At 38.6% G+C, this 22,199-nt stretch overlaps 1 protein-coding gene across 1 annotated transcript in view; it reads left to right on the top strand.

The window, feature by feature from the left end:
• Positions 1 to 9,712: 9,712 nt before the first annotated feature.
• SLC35F3 (solute carrier family 35 member F3) overlaps positions 9,713 to 22,199 on the top strand; it is a 118,908-nt gene continuing 106,421 nt past the window's right edge. The window contains exons 1-2 of the mRNA XM_070950813.1: positions 9,713 to 9,765; positions 10,567 to 10,793. Of these exons, the coding sequence (XP_070806914.1) occupies positions 9,713 to 9,765; positions 10,567 to 10,793 (280 nt within the window). The remainder of the gene's footprint in view (positions 9,766 to 10,566; positions 10,794 to 22,199) is intronic.

Raw genomic sequence — 22,199 nt, 5'->3', positions numbered from 1 at the left:
AAATCTAGGCACCAGTTATCTATGGTTTGTCATGAGAGCAATGGTGTTTGAAGCCTCCAGACAAAGATCCAACTAGAGTTACTAGACAAATGATCAAGAGGCTGAGCTATAGGATCTCCTTTTTAGTTTCTACAGCACTACTGAAATGAGAATATAGTGTACTTTAAAAATATTAAATGCTTTGGTAAAACTTCATAATTTTTAGTATAAATCTAGGACATTTTCAGATTGGTGTTTTGTACCTTTGGGGGATCAGCACTGGCCCCAATTGTTTTTTCAACGTCACCTAAATTGGGCCATTAAGTTGATTTCTGATCAATGCTGGGATATTGAAAACTGCAGAAACTCATTTTTTCCTTTCAATCCTGATCGCCCAAAATGTGTTTTTCTGAAAGGCAACTTGATTTTCTTATTGTTGTTTTTCCTTGAAAATGTTTCAATTCTCATCCAAGAAGCTTCTTCATTTCTTGGATGAGGAACAAAACATTTTCAAGGAAAAAACTAAGAAAGTCCAGCTACTTTTCGATAAAGTACCTTTGGGACAAGCATGACCTGAATGATTGAGAAACTCCATAGACATTTGAATCCTCATGTGTCCAACTTTTATCAGGAAGGTTCTGCTCATTAATTGAAGCTTTAAGGAAAAAGTATCTTCCCATTGGAAAGAATTATTGCTTTGTCTCCCAACAAATTATTGAGTTCACATCAGCCATTGCAAAGGAGCCTCAGCTATGTTTCTCTCCAGAGAGATTCAGCAACTTGTGCTTTCACCTAAAAAGAAGACATGGCATCAATCCCCTGCATGCCACTTTATCTGGTGTAGGACTATGCTGCAATGGTTTCAGGTGGCATTTACCTTCACAAATGCTAGGATCTTTGAATGTAATAAAAGACTTATGATTTTTGCATGGAAGGTGGAGATGAGGGATGTAACTAAAGTTTCATTATTCAAAGACTCAGAGACTTGGGGGATCAGTACATGCTTATGGGACGTCAAGAGGAAAAAAACACAGTGGTTTAGAGTGACTGTAACTCCTAAGAGTTCTATATTTGCAAATGACAGAGTAAGCATGTTTCATTGTCAACTGAAAGTTACTAAAGACAATCCCATTCAGACAATCCTTCTCCCCCAAATTTAGGTTGGATCAAGTTTAAGAGATAACATAGCTAATGTTGTGTAAATGTTCTGAAGAAGTGGAAATGATGCTACAGCTGGATTCATAAACTACATTGAGGTGTACTGCGATTTATCTGGTTGTGGCTTACAGTGTTGTGTGAACCCAACCACTATGATTTATAAAATGTGGTTTATTATGTGAACTCAGCCCATAATTATATTGTTGAACAAATCATGACTTGGTACAATGTGGAAGTCTAGTCTCTGCAACATTTCCTTATTAACAGGTAGACCTCGACTTACAATCACAACTGAGCCCAAAATTTTCATTACTAAGCAATGAGTTTTGACTTTTGTTTCATTTTACAATCTTTTTTGTTACAGTTGTTAAGTGAATCATATTTGTGTGCAAGTAATCAAGTCTTAATTCTTCCATTGCTCTATCAGCCTTTTTCAACTGAATGCCCTTCAGATCTTTTAATTACAGCTCCTACCATCTCTTACAACCTCTTCATTGCTCATGCTGGCTGCAGCTGATGGAATCAGTAAGCCAACATTTCCTCAGGGCAACACAATAGGGAAGGCTATGTCACATTGATTCTGAGAATCACCATAGTTTTTCAAAAAGTAAGGCCAGGCAAGGGAAACGAAACTGACAGTATTTGCTTCCAGTTGCTCATCTTTTAACAACTGGATTGAGGTTCTCATTTTATCATGCATTATTTTCTGTACATCATGCATTAAGTAGGAAGTGTCTGTATAATGCGTTGCAAACGATGGAGTCCAATGACAGTCCTCTGTCAGCAGAAAAGGAGGTGCAGGACACGGTTGGTAGGGGTGAAGTAATGACAGCCCTCCTCCAAAAGTTTTCTCTGAAACTCCAAAACCCATTATAGCAGAGTCTGAGGGTGAAAGTGGCTGCAAGTGTAGAGAGAAAGTTCTAGGCGATATTGGTCCAATGTTAGACTCAGACATAGTATCTGATTCTGAACCAAATTCAATCCTATGAAAATACTTCTAAATGATCGCTGGTTATTGGGGGCGAATCATTGGCCCCCACGGAAAGGGCCCGCAACTTGGGCGTCCTCCTGGATGCACGGCTGTCTTTAGAAGGGCATATGGTGGCCGTGGCCAGGGGGGGCTTTTTATCAGGTTCGCCTGATACGCCAGTTGCGCCCCTTTCTGGATCGGGACTCCCTACGCACAGTCACTCAAGCACTCGTCACCTCTCGTCTGGACTATTGTAACGCTCTCTACATGGGGCTCCCCTTGGGGTACACCCGGAGGCTCCAACCGGTGCAGAATGCGGCTGCGCGGGGGATTATGGGAGCGACTGGGCGCTCCCATGTGACTCCTCTCCTGCGCGAGCTGCATTGGCTTCCAGTGGACTTCCGGGTGCGCTTCAAGGTGTTGGTGATCACCTTTAAAGCGCTCCATGGCTTAGGGCCAGGGTATTTACGGGACCGCCTTCTGCCACCAATAGCCTCCCACCGGCCAGTTTGCTCCCACAGAGAGGGCCTCCTCAGGGTGCCGTCGGCTAGACAATGCCGGCTGGCGACCCCCAGGAGGAGAGCCTTCTCTGTGGTGGCACCTACCCTTTGGAACAATCTACCCCCAGAGATACGAGTGATCTCCGACCTCCGGACTTTTCGTCGGGCCCTAAAAACTCATCTCTTTCAGTTAGCCAGTCTCTCTTGATTTTATGATTTTATGGTTGGTTTTAAATTTTGATATGGATTTTAAATTGATAAATTTTAAACTATGGGCCAAATTTAATTATTTTAAATCTATTTTTAATCGTACTTTATGTATAAATGTTTTTATTTTGGCTGTTCACCACCCTGAATCCGAAAGGAGAAGGGCGGTATAGAAATTCGAATAATAAATAAAATAAATAAATAAATAAATAAATTATTATGTGTGCATTGATATTGTCAGCTTTAAGAAATCAATATTTTTTGAGATCTTTCCAGCAGGAAATATTTCTTAGTCGTATGGGCAGACACACAGAAAACCAGCCTAACATTCATTTTTATATTATTTAATAAAGTAATTAGTATTAGCATACACAGCTTGCAAGTTTAAGATAGTTTTTAATGTACATGAAATGTGTTACTAAGTATGAAAGGATTTTTACGTTGCTTTTCTTTAATTTGTAGTTTGATTTTTAATGGGTTCAAAATGCAACACAATGTAAACACTCCAAGTAATAATCAAAATTATGAACCGTCCTGATTCTTTTGTTCTGCCTGCTCAACATCATCAGATTAAATAGGAGGAAAATACTACAGGATAGTTTAGAATTAAAGTTCACTCCGAAGGTCATCTGCTCCGGATTTGATCTTTAAAAATGTGACTTGAAGCATTCTGCACATGCACAGCCCATGCTGTTGCCAATCCAGCTCAGTGCCAAGCATGTCAATAAACCATTTTGGCATTCATTTGTCAGACAACAGGATCCACTCAATATGAGAATGTTTAATCAAGAAAACAATATACCAAAATCACCAGAAGAAACAAATGCTGCCAATACTAGTTTCGCAATGGACTGATACCAACCTGGGAAGAAAGCTGCTCACCTGTTTATAGCTTGGACTGATGTATGTCCTCTCAAAATGATGTCTTAGGTTTCTAAATGATGATGATGCACTATGTTACAATCTTAAGTGTGCGTTTGGGTTATTTTTGGAAGGCTTGTAGCAGCTTTGAGGCGAAGACATTGAAAATACACTAATGTCTTTATTTGCTTACTTATTACCTTTATAATCCACTTAAACCTCAAAAGCAAAACAGCGTATTTCCCACCTCTGATTTCAAAACAAGCCTGTAAAAATGTTAAGAATGAATAGATACTCTGTCCAATTACAGCTCTATTATAATTCTTAATTACATTCATTCTTTTTTGGATCATCGATCATCAATCAATAGTGAATACACAATAAGAAATATAAATTATTTCTACGACTTCATTTATTGGCCATTAGCTTTGAAAAGCAGGAGGAAGCTTGATCCCCCCCCCCACACACACACACAATGGCTAAAAAATATCTGACTATATAGATTCACTTCATGGTAGGTACAAAGGGTTTTTTAAAAAGTGAATTATAGGAATATCAGAATTGTGGCTAATTTAAACATAATTGGTCCTCTTTATATGTTACCCCCCAGCAGGTATCCATGGTGATATAATAAGTGCAAAATTTTCTGAGGTAATGATGTTAAATGTGCTATCTTCTCTGCATGGCGTTTGCAATTTTAACAGCCCAGGGGGTTGGTGACTCCCCTTTGTTGGATATTTTTGGGAAGGCATCAATCTGTTTGGGATGATTTAATCTGGATTCCTAGTAGTGAGGAAAGGGTTGAACTCCAGGATCTAAATGATATTTTTCAACTCTAAGATTCTAAGAGCTGATTATCAGCTTTGGACCTGTTCATTCTTATGATGTCAGTTTTCTGGGACCTGCATTAATTTATTCATGGTTTAACTGGGGTGTATTTGGAAACCCAACAAAGAATGGCTTCATTTTTGAAATGTGATAATTTCACAGAGCTAGTAAGTGGCCTATTCCTGCCTCAGGGATTTTCTCAGCTGTTTTATTTTTTCCCATCTTTCAGAGGTTCAGCTACCATCGTGTTGTTTTTAGCCTTTTAAGGCAGAAATAAAGAGAACAGGTTAGCTACAAATTTATTGGAAAGGACTGGTGAGCAGAAAGAGCAGAAGTGCTTTTTATGTGCATTTATATATCTGAATATTTTAATCCACATTACAACTCAAATATTTCCCATGGAAAAAAAATATATCTTAACAGCAGGGGGAATAATACAGCAAGCCAAACTCTATATCACACTTGGTAGTAAACATTCTGCTCAAAAAGAAAAGCTTTTCCAACCAAAGCAAAGCTCTAACAACTGGTGAAATTTTAATAATAATGACTTTTATGAGTCAGAGTAACAACAGGCAATAAGATGTAGGTTGAAGTTTCAGAGGGCTCCAGAAACCTCTACTTTAAACATAAGAGAGCCATTGCCAGTTACACAGTTCTAGGTTAGATGAATAGGAGTGACATGATAGCAGTGTTCCTATATCTAAGAAGAGGGAGTCAACCTATTCTGCAAAACACCTGAAGGCAAGACAAGAAGCAATGGACGGAAACTAACAAAGGAAAGAAGAACTAAGGACAAATTTCCTGATAGTTGGAACAATTAATCAGTGGAACAACTTGCTTTCAGAAGTTGTGGTTCCTCCTACACTAGGGGTTTTTAAGAAGAGACTGGACAGCCTCTAGTCTGAAATGTTATAGGATTTCCCGCCTGTGCAGCGGGTTGGACTGCAAGTTCTCCAGAGTCTCTTATTCTATTATTCTGAATAGTTCAACTCAATATAAGGCAGATTTCCCATAGTCCCACATGGTTATAGAATATAAAAATCTCTGGGGCCCTCATCAGACATGACCAAAAGGTAACATTTACTTCACTACTGTAGAGTTAATTCCCTCCCAATAACTCATGAAAGAAATAATGGGGAAAACAGTGGATGAATAGCAATGTAACTTTTTCAGGTATCTATCTGCTTAGGAATATCCTTTTCCTGAAGCAAATTTCTCTAACCTGGAAGCTTCTTGATTTGTGAAACTGTAGCTTCTTCCAAGAGTATTCAAATAGTGGAACTCCAGACTGAAAAGGACTATTCTAAAGGTTCACAAATATTGAAGTTCTCCCTTTGAGATCTTAGGGAATCTAATTCCAGCTTACTCCAATAAACTGAAAATGCATGCTCTATAGATGAAAACAGGGGCCCTAAAGAGGAGCCTATTAAATAAGGCCAGAGAAAAGTACAAAAGAACGAATCAATGTTGCCCAGGTGCTAGCATAAACTTCTCCATTCTAATCCTGTCTCGGATTTCAAGTCTCATAAACCTCATCATTCATCATGATGGCTGGAGTTGATGGGAGTTGATGTCTAACAAACCTGGAGGGCACAGGCTAGAGAAGGCTGTGGTAAGCGAAGATAAGCAGAGTTTCTTCTAATAAATTATTGAGAAGGTCTATGTATTGTGGCTGCTTGTTTTCTTCCCTTCCTGCTTGAAAACCAGCACTTTAAACAATATCCATGGGCAGTTAAATTATAAATTAATAGCCTATTCCATTAGCCTGGTATTCTCAGATATTATAAGTTAGGTGACACAAAAGTGTTGTTGCCAGCAAAATATAGAGGTAATCCATTACATTTATTGCTTTAAAACCACTGTCCATGAAATTAGTAATTCAGCTGATACTTCATTCTGAATACAGTTGGATTAAAATAATGGGGAAATTAGTACTGTAGATATGTAACTAGACTTTGAAAATAAGTTGTTTGCCAGGAAAGCCTTAGATTTGAGAAGAGAGGTCATGAGCTAAACAGAAGGGATTATGCTCCTTTCTCACGGAACATAAGGTTTTTGCTAGTAAGAGGCAGATTCATTCTGAAGCCCTGTAAACCAAATGAGTCAGGCTGGCCTGGAACTGTACTTTAGAGCAGGGCCTCCAACCTTGGCAACTTTACGACTTGTGGACTTCAACTCTCAGAATTCCTCAGCCAGCATTTGTGGCTGAGAAATTCTGGGAGTTGAAGTCCACAAGCCGTAAAGTTGCCAAGGTTGGAGACCCCTGCTTTAGAGATTCCCTACCTCTAACTGGAATCATGCATCAGGGCTCTTAGAGCAGCTGAGAGTTACAACTCTTTTAGTCTTCTTGTTCATTTGTATTTCTGTTGTGCTGTACTCAGGCCCTTTAGCTTGCCCTCGCTTTAAAACAATAAACTGATTTTGGACTATGAGGCAACATTGGAATGGTATGTTTTAAGCTGTCTGCGAGATTTGAAGAGAGATAATGTATTCATCTCAAGAGAACAATTCAGGATCCATTATGCTAACTTTAATTTCATACACAAGGCAGTTTGGGCCTGAGATGTGATACGTGTATGAATCTTGTCTTGCCTTTTCTGACACCCCAGCATCCAGGTTAGGACTGGATGGATTCTGACCCTTATTAAATAAAGGAGTTTTATTAATGGAATATCTGAATGCAAATAAATGCAACTTAATAAAGATTTCAAATTAACGGAGTGTATATGTTCTTGTTTTTATAAGCAGGATACGAGAGAGAACATTAAAAAGGCAGCTGCATTTTCCGAGCTTTCAATAAACTTTAAGTCCTCATTTCATGCTGCTTTTGTCCTCATCACAATGCTGTCATTTATTCTGACATCCCAAGAATCAGGAGGAGGGTACAAACCTCTCTTAAGCTCAGGACCGCCGTCCATTCAGAAGCTTCTGCTGAAAGAGAACTGCAGAAGATGCTGTACTTAATGCATAGCTGGTTATTAGAGAGAAAGACAGAGCACAATGACGCTCTAGGGTCATTCTCACTTTTAAGATGTCCTTCCATGAATAGCATCTCAATATGTTGTTATATGAACTTTATTGCCTCAACCAGAGTAGCGTCTTTCTGCTTTTGCTGATCTCCAAGCAGCAAGGGATGTAAATCATTACGTGGACTCCAAAGGCTCCATGTTTATATGCAAACAGAATGCATATGAGACTAGCCATGTTAAAATGATGGTGGTTGGATTACCTTGGCTCCTCCTTTGCAGAGCAGTTGCTTTATTTGCATTATTCTCAAGCCAAACCTTAAAATGGTTAGAAATAGGAGTGCAGCAATTGTCTGACATATTAGGCATATGCTAGTCAGGGATCCTCCCTACTGAGCAGCAAATGGTCTTTCCTTTAGATGACACGTAAAAACGTTCCTCTGCAGACAAGATATATGGACAGGGGTCCCAAGGGTTCAAAAAAAGGGGTATCGGAATTGCTTGGTTTTAACTTGAGCGTGCAAAAATAAGCCACAATGCTGTACATTTGACTGGATTTGGGTGCCAAATTCAAAATGCACAATCATCACCCTCACCATCATTCCATAGTGAATACCGGTAGACTCTCTCGGGATGTTCTCCTGCCCAAGTCCCATTGCAAAGACTAAGACTCCTCTTCAGTTCAATCTTGCCAGCTTGCATGTCATAAAATCTAGCAAGGTTACGTCCTATACGGCAAACTTGCTGCCCTTATGGTGTATCTGCAACTGCCGCCTTTTGCCTTTGGTTTGGCTCAGCTGCCTCTGGCTTTGCCTTCTTCGCGTGTCAGGTAGGAGAATCAAAAATAGAAAGATCCCAAGGTCAGGGGAAAAAAAGGTGCTTCCGCCCCCCCCCTTCCATTTGGATTTTCATAAAACAGGCAGGTAAAGGAAGCAGTTCTGGGCTGCTCCATTGCCTTTGTGGTTGATAGCAAAGACCATAACTTTGGGCTTTCTTTTTGGGCTGCAAAGCACCTTCAGTGAACGGCTCTGGACTGCACTGGATGGAGAGAAGTGATGAGCTGTGTCATACCTATGGGCACAGCCAGGATATCCTTTTTTTTTTTTCCCGGTTGTTGCTGCTTTCACTCAGTTTTCTTCTTCTTCTTTACTCTTTCCAAAACGACGTGGAGCGCGTCTCCACCTTACACCTAAAATCGGGAGAGAGTTGTGGTACAGCGCTACAATCAGACGGCGCTCCGGGCGATGTCAGAAAAGGGGGTTAGAAGAGGCTGCAAGATGGCTGGCCCCTGTGCTCCACGCTGCCCACTCCTGCGCCAAAGCTTGCAGAGTCCTTTTTCGCGCCGGGGACGACCGATCTACAGTACGCAGGGGGACCGTATCCAGCGATCCAATAGGTCACATCATGACTTCATCCCCACCGGTCAGCGGGACAAGCTTTTGCTTGCGTCGGGTAAACACGCTCAGAAAGACTTCTAGGAATCAGTAACTAAATACAACATTTTCTACTTTACGAGCGGAGGCGGGGGTGGAGGGGAGGGGGAGAAGACGCGAGATCCAACCCTGCAAAACTCCTGAAAGGTTCCTGCCCCCCCACCCCCCAAAAAAGGCTCTTTTCGCCTTCTTCTCCCTTGCCTTTCTGCACAAACGTTCCCGGGCTCCCCCTATCGGCCGCCGCGCTCATTTCACGAAGAGGAGGAAGGCGGAGGAGGGGAAAAGCGGGCTCCCCCTGTGGCGAGAGAGAAAAAAGACCGAGCGCAAGAGAGAGAGAGAGAGAGAGAGAGGACAGGCGAGCAAGCGAGCGGAGTTGCCTGCGAGGAGGTCGGCGGGCGTTTTCTTTCCTCCACCTTCTCTCCGTTTCCTCTTACGCGCAGCAACAGCAGCAGCAATAGCAGGTTGCAGGCAGGGACCAACGCCTCGCCTCGCCCGTGTGGTGCACCGGGAGACCCCAGCGTGGAGGCAGACAGTCTCTGGCCGTTTTGCCCCCCGCTTTTTTTTTCTTTTTTTTCTTTTCTTTTCTTTTTTTCTTTTCTTTTCTTTTTTTTTTTTTTCGGCCGGGCGCTTTGCAACTCCTTTGCCGCCGCCGTGGCCAGCACAAGCGACGTCCCTCTTCCCGGTCACTTCACGCCGCGCCTCTCTCGCAGCTTTTCTTTCTCGGTCCGCGTCGAGTCGGCCAGCCCGGATCGGCTGCCCCTTCCGAGAAGTCTGGGAGCTCCCACTCCCACTCCCCCTCTGCTCTTCCCCATGGGGATCCGCGAGTTTCCCAGCGCCACGGCCAGGGGCAAGAGCATGGCGATGTGAGTGCCGGCGGCGACGGCGGGAGGAGGGCGGGGGTGGCGGCGCGGCGGAGCGGGAAAGAAAGATTCCCCCCCACACACACCGCTCCGCTTCGGGCGCTCACTCATCTCCCTTGTCCGCTGCCTCAGCCAGGGAGCCCAGGCGGGGTCGGGACGCCTCAAGCCCTGGGAGAAGCGCGAGGCGGGCCAGTGGGAGCAAAGTTGCTCTCCTTCTCCCGGTCCTCGCTTTCTGACCGCCAAGAACGACGGGGAGGCGGAGGGAGGGAATGGTGTGCCGGGAGGGCTTGCAAGTTCGCCTGGAGCTTTCCCGGTTAGCGCCCCCCCCGTCCCCCCCCCCCCTCTGCCGCGCTAACCGGGAAAGCTCCAGGCGAACCCTTCGGGATGCGCTGAGGTATCCCGGGGCTCTTCTGGCGGGCTCGTCGAAGGGGGCACCGCTGAAGGACGTGTGTGTGTGTGTGTCCCGGAGGGGCTGCCGGCTCTCTTGAACCATCCGCTGAGACAGGAGGGTCGGATTACAGCTTCTTCTGGGGATGATATGGTGGTGTTGTTGTCCAGCATGCCTGCAGAGCACCTGATGAGAAAAGCTGTGCTAAGAGAGCATCGCTTTGGGGTGTCGAGTGGCCTTCCTCAGTTTCCCCAATCCAGCTGCCTATCTTTGGCGGACCCTTTATTTATTTTTATTTATTCCCACCCCCACCCCCTCCTGATACGAATATTCCCAAGAATATTGCTTCCCGGTCTGCTTTGGCTGTTCCGTTTCTTTTCTTCAACCCACTGCTGCTGCTGCTCTTTCCTTTCTAGTGGCATGAGGAGGTCGCCTGATGTCAGCCCCAGGAGGCTGTCAGACATCAGCCCCCAACTCCGGCAGCTCAAATATCTGGTGGTGGATGAGGCGATCAAAGAGGACATGAAATGGAGGTCGGTGGAAGACCTCACCAGCGCTTCCGTAGGACTCACATCCATCGAGGAAAGGATCCTGCGGATTACAGGCTATTACGGCTATCAGCCTTGGGCTACCAGCTATAAAAGTAAGCGTCTTGTTTCTCTCTTCCTCTTTCACAGCAACATCCACCCTTCCCTCAGCCTCTCTCTCTCTTCAACTTTCGGTAGGCTGGCTTCTGACAGGTGGAGAGAAAGGCTTAAGTTGATAGTTGGAATTAACCCTGTGAAACCTCCCCTAGGCCATAATGCTGGCAGTTTACTCTCCTTGAGCTGATTTGCAGCACATCTTTTCCTCACAATTGCTTTCTGCCAGGCTGATTCCTCTGTGTGTGCCATACTTTTGTACACATGTTTCCATCCTCCAGGAAGCTGATGGGAGAAACCTGCCCCATTGTGAGAAGGTTAGGAGTACAGATATGTCCAGCTAAACTTTCTGATGGTTAAGGAAATATGACTATTATATATAAAATATTCAGACTGAAGGAGAGATTTCAGTTTAAATTCAAGCTGGGCTCAAATAAGAATTTTGCAAAAGGCCACTGTAGTATAAAGCCATTGAAAAGAGAGGGAGAGAGAAGGAGAGAAAGGGAGAGAGAAGGAGAGAGAGGGGAGGGAGGGAGGGAGGGAGGAAGGGAGGGAGGAATGTTACATGAAATGATGACTGAAGTTTGCATCATTAATTCAGGGAACTGATATTTGATAATTCGGTGAAATGTTTTTACAATTGGATGATTTAATGAGCTGTTTTCCTCTTTGGATGCAGCATATGTTGAATTAATCTACAGAAAATGAGCTATTAGTACCTTTATATTAATTATATTAATTAGAGATCAACATAGAACTTTTGTCTATTTTAGTACCTAAATTGAAATAATTGAATTTTTTAAATGCATTGTGAATTCAAGTTAATTAAGCACAAATTTGTGGGAATGAATTAGATACTTGGTATTTTAAACATAATAGTATGCTTAAAAAATATTTTTCTTCATATTTCCAAACTTTCACAGAAACATTTATCTGTTATCACAGAGTGCTGATGTTGCATGCAGTATGTTTGTGTGTGTGTATGTGTTTATATGTCTACTCTAGCATATATATTCTGAATGCATTTTTCCAGTTCTGAGACTTGGCTAAGATAGATACCCAAATACAACTTTGTGGTTGTACGCCTCTGCATTACAGATGGTACACAACATCAAGAATTGTTGCCCGTGTTTTTATTTTCATTTCCTTACCTGTTGGTTCAGGAGAGAGTTCCTCAGGAGACTAGTTTACCTATTTTGCATCCCATAATTTCCCATCTACTTATGCAGTGTCCTATTCTGTCAAATGAAGAAATGTTCTTGTTGAGGGTTTTATTCAATTTAAACATTTGAAATATTAAAATCTTTGGAAAATGACTTGTAGATTGCAAGAAGTTTGCAATATAATACCTACATTGGTTGAGGTTATCTAAAATCTTTGCTATTATTAATATCATGTAGACACTGATCTCTTTGCCACAGAAACCCCAATCCATGTTCTTCTGTATTGCCAAATCTGCAGGGACACTCACCACCAGTTGATTATCCCTCTTTTACTTAAACTTCCAGGGCACCCTGATAGCTTTTACCTGCATTATCTGTTAAATAATTAAGATAAATTTATTTCTCTTAAACTAGCCCCTTTTTTTTACATTATGTGAAGCTTTGCCCACAAATGATTGCTAATAGTTCTTGTTCTTAGGGAATGGTTTTAAATTGTTCATTTCATTGATTGCATTTTTATTGGTCAGTAAGCAAAATACAGTTCTGTCTGTCTAAACTCTGTGTTCCTATCTTAATCCAACAGCAGATGTTCTCTCCGAAACATGTATCTGTTGGGTGTAATAGGCTTCAAAAGGTGTGAAAGTTATAAATTATGGCTGTTGGGATTGTTAGAAGAATGCCCACTGGTAATCTATTAGAACTGCATCTTAGAGAGTCTTTTGAGTCTTGAAAGAGCTTAGAGTATTGGGATGTATTCTTAATTGCTGCTGCCAACCACTATATTCATTGGAAAAAAACAGCTATTATATCATTTTCTAAAGTAAAGAGACAGAAACAATTGTCCATGCTTTTATAAAATTGATAGCTACTGTACTTTATTCTATGCAGAGGTGCTCAACACTTGTGTAAATAGTCAGCTGCCCCAATATTGTCTGTTAGTTTGGATATAGGTGAGCCCAAGGTGGATGCTGAAAGAAGGAGAATAGATGGTTCATCAGAGTAGAGTGCCAAATGAGGGGAAAAAGCATAGATCAGAAAGGAGTAATAAAAAATGGACCCTTCAGGACCTTGGACAGGTCCCGGAAAAATGCCATTTTGACAATGATTATCTGCTGACTCAATTCCTCAGTTTCACTGGTCCTATTTGGATTGCTGAAGCCTGGATGTCTTTCTCCATTGCTTCATGCCTAATGTACACCATATTGGTAGCGCCTTCAGCAACAAGAATGCAAGTTCTTTGGCAGACTCTGGCATAGAGGTTTTAGAGGTCTATGGTTGTTACTGCTTCCTGATCACTAAATTCAACTTCCCAAAAGCCCACTTTCTGTTCTTTTGTCCCAGATGGTTTCTGTTTTCTGACTAATCATTGCTAATTTTGTACAGTAATAACAATGGCAACTGCACTGGTTAATCTTAACTTTCAAGTTAAAATAATCCCATTTTGGAAAAATTTTAGTGATTAAAAATAGGATAAAGGTGACAAGCTAATTCCAAAATAAGCCTGTCAGTTCAGTGAAACTTTAGAAAAGGCTAGTTTAGGGATCACAGATTTCTGTTATGCATTTCTGCACAAATCTTAACCTTATTAAAACATATAACTCTGTCTAGAAGGACTTTGTGCTTTGAGAAAAAAATGAAAAAATATTAAATAATGTTATTTATTTATTTTATTATTTGATTCTTTGTTTATTATTAAATTTATATCCTCTGCCTCTTGCTAATATTGTAAATAATGTTATAATCAATATTATGTATTTCCTTTCCCTAAATATTCAGGTTTTATTTTATATTACATGATGCAAGATTTGTTTATTGTGTGCTTTCAATTTTTTAAAAAGAGAAAGTAAACATTCATAATAAGCAAAACTGTATTTATGTTTTAAAGGTCTATTTTATATTGTAAAAAATATTCAGAAATCCAAGGAATATCCTCCCAGTAATAGAATATATATTCTTTTTTTTTAAAAAAAAATAATCTTTATTTACATTTTTCATTAAAAAAGAAAGACAACACACCATATAAATAACATACAGAACAACACAACAAATAACAAGCATACCTATAAGTAGTACCTTAATAACCTAGTATTCGGTACAATGTATCTATATTATATTCCGGGGGAGAGAGAACAACTTGTATACCTTTGTAGATCAATTAGGTCTATCCAACCTCACTTTACTTGTATAGTATAAGTTTCTCAATAGATACAATTCCTCATCTAGTTTGGGTTATAATTTTCTCTGCTCTAGCCAAATATATAATTTTTCCCAGAATAAACATGTTTGTGTTTGGTCTCTATCTTTTAGTTTTTTAGTCAATTTATCTGCTTCAGCACATTCTAAAATCTTCTTTATAATTGCCTCCTCTGATGGGATATTTTTGTTTTTCCAAAGTTGAGCCTACGTCAATCTCGCCACTGTGATAATGTGTAATGCAAGGTACCATAAGTCTTTTTTAATATTTTCCGGTTTGGAGCCGAGCAGGCATGTCTCTGGTCGCCATTCAATCCTTTGATTTAAAATCTCATTAAGCCATTTTTTTATTTTTCCCCAGAATTTTACTGCTTTCGGGCATGTCCACCACTGATGGTAGTAGGTGCCATGCTCAAACCCACACTTCCAGCATTCGGCAGACTGTCCAGTGAACATTTTAGCTAGTCTATCGGGTGGGAGATGCCACCTATATATCATTTTGTAGATGTTTTCTTTGTATGCCATCGAAACTACTAATTTTATGTTCCCCCACCAGATCTCTTGCCATTTTTCTAAATGGATTGAATAACCAAAATTTTTCCCCCAGGCAATCATTGTATCTTTGATTATCTCGTCACCTATCTCTATTCTCATCAACAATTTATAGGTTTTCGAAATCATGCCTTTTTCTTGGCCCATCAGGATTTTGTCTAATTCTTGTAAGTCAATGTTTATACCTTTCCTATCTCTGTCTTTTTAATATTTAGATTGATTACATTCAGCAGCAGCTATTTTAGTCATAAAATATGAATTTGTAAATGGCATGATTTTGATAATGAAATCATACTATACAACTCTTTATATGCTAAAATATATGAATATCAATATAGTTCTAATAATGTTCATATTATAAAGTTTCCTGGAGTATTCATCTTAGGGTGAGGATATATCTTTATAATTGTGTAAGCATTTTATAATAATACAAAAGAGAGAAGTTGGGTACATGTTGAGCAGATTTTTGGAATTATTCATAAGCATCTGCAGTTCATTAGAAATGTTAACTGAAAGACACTGGAGAGAATATATTTCTTTGGTAATGTGTTGGCACTTTTTGCTTTGTTAGCAAAAATAACTAGATTGCTGCATACATCTGTAGTAATTACTATCTTCCATGCTTTGTTCTTTCATCTTTAAAATGAGTGATATCTTGCAATATGAATAGCCCTGTTACTCCTATTGAGATAAATATTTTAATTGACTTCTGCTAGATTGGTCATTATGAGAAGGGCAGCTTCAGAAGCAGAATGTTAATGTGTTGTTCTGACATAATGACTAATCGTCCTATTGACTTCATGTTGAGCAACTGTGGCTTGTCTTGATGTAATAAGAAAGGTCATGTCAATGGCATGTTTACAGCATGATTCCAGATTGCCAGCATGTTTAATTTGGCTTTGAAAATGAAGGTAACCAAAGCTTAATTGCAATGGGAATTTTTCACAACAGTTTTTCAGTCTTCTTGTATTTATGGGATTTGAAGAAGAGTCGTATTGAACTTCATTGTTTTATAAAGAATGAGTCATAACATTGAGATACATCATACATAATTGATAATTAATTTATCAAGTTTCATTTTGTTCTTAGTGCAGTAATTCTTGGTAAAATCCATTTATATAGACTATTTATTTATTGTATTTTATACAGGTAACCCGAAGTCAACTCCCTAAGTATTAACATATATTATCAACACTAAATAAAATCAGAGTAAATCAGAGTCAAATACAAACATGTGAAATTAGGCAAAGATCATTCAGAAAGAAAAAAAAAAGAAAGAAGATCATATTGATTATTATCTGGGTGAAATAAGAACATCAGAATCAACGTTATCAGTGGAGTATTCCTTTTAATACAAAAAGAAAAAATATAGCGGTAGCTGATATTGTGAAATAACTGCTTGCAACCTATGGTGCTAAACATAGTATTAACTGTAGATTAGAAATATATTTGCGCATCATGTTCTAGTGTAATTTTTTAAACACTTACTTAAACCTTAATGAAAACAAATACTGAAAGTAGAGCCATTTTGGCTCAGACTGGAAGACTTATAAAGTATTAGCATTCTGCCTCCACACTGACCAATCAGATCATTGTAAGCAGGACATGAGAATTTAATTTTTTATTTGACAACATATAAATCTTTTTATAGATGTCAGCCATCTGCCTCCAGCATTGGTCAGACTTTGACAGATTTTTAAAAATACGTATTATCAACCAAATGAAATGATGCTTCCAGAATAAGTCTCTCAGCATTACGGATTTACTAAAAGATAAATGGAAATTCAATAAAACGTATCGCTATATATGTTAGGGTCTTTTTACTAGGAAGTAGAACTTGTTAGTAAGTTTTAGAAGTAAAAATATTTAAAATGGGAACCTTAAAGTATTAATGGATAGATTATTATAAAAAATAAAGTTGGCACATAGATTTCCCAACTTTGTGTAATTAGGTCCTAATAAAAATATTGCTTTGGTAATTCTTTACATTAATATTCCATAATTATAATTCCATTTATATTCCATAAAGGAATATAAGGTGACATGCTTTCTCTGTCATAGTTCCTACCTTCTGGAACCTTCTGTCTTTAGAGATTAGGATAACCCCAACTCTTTTGGCATTTTGTGTGCTAAGGGCCTTGTTTCTTGGCTATATTAATACATTTGGCAATAGTTTTACTCAGCAACTATATATATTTATTTTGTACTGTTTTAATTGTTTTTATGATGTACACTGTCCAGAGTCACTTGAGACAGGCAGATACAGAAATCAAATAAAGAAATTAAAATGTCTTCTATCCCTATTAGTTATTATTTATACATTTCTAATGCTAATTTGCATATTTGCAAAACTTTAATTTGATCAATTGTCGAACAAGTAAATCTGAAATCTGAAACACTGTAACATGGCTGCATATCAATATCTGGCAAGCTGTTATATATTCATTTACGGAAATACTTTAACAATATTTATTGAAATACAGACTATACTGTTATATTCAGATCAACAATTCTGAAGTATTTTGTACTAAAATTTTGGATTGCACAGGACAGAAACAAACAGCCTAGAAAGCAAGCAGTTTTCCCACCTGCCACCTGTTGGAAGATAGTCTGTAGGCGGCTGCTTCTTATCTATCTGGGGATGTGAGTGTTGCAGATTATCTAGACATTCAGAAGCAGCTTAATGATATGGAATACATCTCAGAAAGCAAGGAACTGTGCTAGTATATATGGAAAGTAAGTCTTAAATGCATTTTCTTGGAAAAGGTCAAAAACTTATTTCTGAACTATAGTTACAGGATAGTGCTGAAGCTTACAAAGGAAATATTTAGCAACAGCATTTAGACTTATATACCGCTTCACACTACTTTACAGCCCTCTCTGGTTCTGTCTAGTTTGGTTCTACAACCAACAAGCCAGACACAGACTTCAGAGGATAATTAGAACTGCAGGAAAAACAATTACTACCAACCTGCCTTCCATTGAGGGCCTGTATACTGCACGAGTCAAAAAGAGGGCTGTGAAAATATTTACAGACCCCTCACATCCTGGACATAAATTGTTTCAACTCCTACCCTCAAAACAACGCTATAGAGCACTGCACACCAAGACAACTAGATACAAGAACAATTTTTTCCCAAATGCCATCACTCTGCTAAACAAATAATTGTTTTCCCAAATGCCATCACTCTGCTAAACAAATAATTGTTTTCCCGAATGCCATCACCCTGCTAAACAAATAATTGCTTCAACACTGTCAAACTAGTTATTAAGTCTGCATTACTATTAATCTTCTCATCGTTCCTATTACCTATCTCCTCCCACTTATGACTGTATGACTGTAACCTTGTTGCTGGTATCCTTAAGATTTATATTGACTGTTTTCCCATGACTATCATGAAGTGTTGTACCTTATGATTCTTGACAAATGTATCTTTTCTTTTATATACACCGAAAGAGTATGCACCAAGACAAATTCCTTGTGTGTCCAATCACACTTGGCCAATAAAAAATTCTATTCTATTCTATTCTCTAAGCAGTTTTACAGAGTTAGGCTATTGCCTCCAACAATCTGGGTCCTCATTTTATCGACCTTGGAAGGATGGAAGGCTGAGACTGTGAGATTCAAACTGCCAAATTGCAAGCAGCTGGCAGGCAGCAGAAGTAGCCTGCAATACTGCATTCTAACCACTGTGCCACTGTGTCTCTACATTTAGGGTGAGGTGTGGTTTTAGTTAATCCAATTGATGACAGACATTACAGTATTAATAAAATAAAGATGTAGAATCTGGGGAATTATCAAGTGAATTTAGAGAATAGAGCATGGAAATAGTTTTGGATTACTGGTCCTGCCTCTTCCCTCCTTGAAGCTTGCTAGACATTGGCTATACAGTGGCTGCCTTTAGATCTATCTTTATATATTTACAGAATATGACATTCCAAAGTGATGCTTGGCCAATGGCCATTACAACAGAATTTGAATGCACTGGTGTTTTCTTAGGGTGAAAAAAGCAACTTCTTGGTTAAAAAAGAATGTGTGAAATCCATGAATAATAAATTTGTTATATTCATAAAATTGTTATATGTCACAGGCAGTACCTAGTTTGTCAGCATTGAAGCTGTGCTCACATTCAATTAATTTTTTAAAACTAGGAATTGCAGTAGTAGTAACAACAACAATAACACCAAAATTCAATTTCAGTAATAAATCACCTGAATGGTTCATTTTGTCACTCTGTTTTCCTTTCAATCAAAATACCAGCTTGATACAATAATGTGTTTTTTTTTAATCTTTTTCTATACTGAAAATTTGCTCTCATACCACCATTTTATTTCATTATAGCTATCTAACTATAAAAGAGCAGAACAGACCAGAGAAAAATATCTGAAGAAATGGAAATGAAAAAGGATATGCAAGCTTTGTAGTAATGACACAAAGATGTTGAGGACTTGACAATATTTTTTTTTGCTTAGGCATATTCCAATGAATCCTTTATTCCCCATAATAGCTCTTACCATTCCTATTATATATTGTCCATGTCCTTGTGTGACTTTTTCAAATTTCTCTTGAGGAATTTTTTTTTAAAAAAAAAGGTATCACTTTCCTACTTTCAGCAAGGGTATTGCATAGGAAAAAGTGTCAAATGTTGGTTCAGTGGGATGTATGTTATTTAGTCTTCCAGAGGAGATAGTAGCTGTGCTATTCCTGTCACTACATTTCATTCTTGGCTTTAAATTATGTGTGTGTGTGTGTGTGTGTGTGAGTGAGTGTGTGTGTGTATGTGTATGTGTATGTGTATGTGTATGTGTATGTGTATGTGTATGTGTATGTGTATGTGTATGTGTATGTGTATATATTTCTTTTTTCTCATTTGCTAAAATAATCCCAGGTTGGGGAAAATGGAAAGGAATTTGGGTGAAAATGAGGTTTTTTGGGCTCTCTGAAAACAAATCTTTTTTCTCTGTTCTACTGAAATTTCTTATCAGCTTACTCTTTTAATTGGTTCAATGAAGAATGTTATAAGTATTAAAGATAGGAAGCGGCATAATTATTCATTAATACATATGTATATTATTTTCCTTCAAATGCCAAGCACATTACCATGCACTTCAGAAAAAGTGCTAAAAATTGTCATAGGGTACTTTCATTGTTTTGTTTAACTGCTCAAAACTTTCTGACACGTGGGCTTGGGAATTTTTTTTAGTTATCATAAAATTATTGCAGAGCAATAGAAGTTTAATAAGCCATGTAAAGCTTCATAATATTTGAGGAAAAAAACTGGGTCTTGGAAATGGATTGAACTAACAGGTGTTTGGAATGGACTTAGAATAATTACGGTTGTAGAGATTGATCCTTGGGTGATTTATTGAAATTGCTGCAGTTATGTATGGTTAAATTAAAGTCACTTTTTCTGCTGTATAACATATACAATGTGAACTTTTATATAGTTCTTCACTTTAATAAGCCACAAAAGCATTCATTTTTAAAATGTCTGTAGGAAAACAAATGTCATTACATCTGTGCATATAATACCTGAGTTTACCACAATTCACACTTAATTATATTCACCTTTAAGCTCTTTTAATTCAATGAATCACTTATTTCTTTACATTTTTCCAAATATAAAATATGCACAGGAAAAAGATGTAATTACAGGACAATCTGCAGTCCTGCAGTGCTAGCTGTAGGACAGAGAACCAAATGAGAGGTTTGCAATTTTCTGTTGCAAGCTTTGAGATAAGCCTCATTGAACTAATTGGGATTTACTTCAAAATAGGCATGCATCAGATTGAACTTTTTAAGGTCAAGAAATATAATGTTAACATTCTGTACATTCATTAAGCAATAGGACAAGCAGTTTAATTAGAGGGAGGAGGATAGCTACCTCAAGCATCAGATTTTGGTGGTTATGAAAGATCAGCAAGCTGTTCGGTATTTAATGTATTATTTTATTATGTATTATTAACACCAGGAGGCTAGGATGTAAAAAGATGATAATGTTTTTTTTGTGGAAGGCTTATATTCAAAAACTCATGAGGAAAAATCTATCAATGTGGTCACTAAGGGTCAACAATGACTTGATGCACATAATCAATCATTATATTCAAAAACAGAATGTTTGGCTTTAGGGAAGGAAGGCAGCAAAAATCGTGGCAGCCAGAAAATTTGTGATAAAAGTTAATGCAATGATATTAGAGCTCAAGAATTCTTATTGTTATTCATTCAGGTAATATCCATGACTTCCGCTAAAAGAAAAAAAAATGTAATTTGAGCTTCCAGTCAGCTCCCCTTGTAAACTCTTACAGTTTCTACATAAGAATGTGATATTTAATAAAGGGCAGAGCATACTAGACGAAAGCTATCCATTTTAGGATAGAAACATGCTTCCTTCCCCCCATTTTCCCATTAAATTATTTAGTTGGAAAACAACAACAATGGACGTTTTGACATTTTGACTGAGAAAGCAAAACATGGGATAAATATATTTACATTCCTGATGTTCTTTTATGAGGGCAGTCATCCTATTTATATCCCAGTAATCCTACAAAGAACAATACTGTCAGTGATGCAGGCCTTGACCCCATACAAAAAGGGTGTGACAATTTTGAATCAGTATCTCTCTTGTGTTTTCCCTCAGTGTGATGAGATTTTCAGCCATCTTGGAAAGCCAAGCTGATTTATTCTACAATCAATCTACCGGTATCCCAGAGAAAATGTTGGTCAGTGCTATTTCCCATGAGAGGAACTTTAATCCATCCCCAGTATTATCTGTTGGTTAGTGTTAGTACTGACTCTGTTTATGGTCCCGCTTGTGTGTATGGCCCTATGCCAAATATCAATGGAGATTCTCAGTCATCCAAGTCATGGTTATCCCAAAGGTGCTTTTTTCAAAGGCAACTGGACTTTCTTTTTTTTTTTCTTTGAAAATATTTTGCTTCTCATCCAAGAAGCTTCTTCAGCTCTGACTGGATGGTTGGGAACGGAAGGATTTATATTCCTTGCAGACAGCTGGTCATTTGCATTCTTTTAGAGACAAAGGCCTTTTGTTATATTTTGAAGATAACAACGTCCACATTTTGGACATGTTTCAAACCAGCAGTCCTCTCTGTCCAAAATGTAGACTTTGCTTTCTTCAAAAGAGTGACCTTTGTTTCTAAAAGCATACAAATAACCAGCTGTCTGCAAGGAGTTTAAATCCTTCCATATCCAGTCAGAGCTGAAGAAGCTTCTTGGATAAGAAGTGAAACGTCTTCAAAGAAAAACAAGAAAGTCCAGTTGCCTCTTGAAAAAACACCTTTGGGACATAGCTCTATGCCAGTTTTTCTCACCTTTAACCTTTAAACTGGCAGCTTTAAACATGTGGATTTTGTCTCTTAGAATTCCCCAGTTGCAGGTTTTAAAATTTAAAATTGAGTTTTTTTCTTCGAGGTTTTTTAAATTGAGCTTTCTCAGTGATGGCACCCCACTTATAAATTCCATCCAAGATATATTTTATTCAT

Source organism: Pituophis catenifer, unplaced genomic scaffold, assembly GCF_029215685.1.
Source record: "Pituophis catenifer annectens isolate HBS135680 unplaced genomic scaffold, rPitCat1.0.hap2 SCAF_1, whole genome shotgun sequence".
In the NCBI taxonomy this organism is placed as follows: domain Eukaryota; kingdom Metazoa; phylum Chordata; class Lepidosauria; order Squamata; family Colubridae; genus Pituophis; species Pituophis catenifer.
This window is presented reverse-complemented; position numbering and strand designations above follow the sequence as displayed.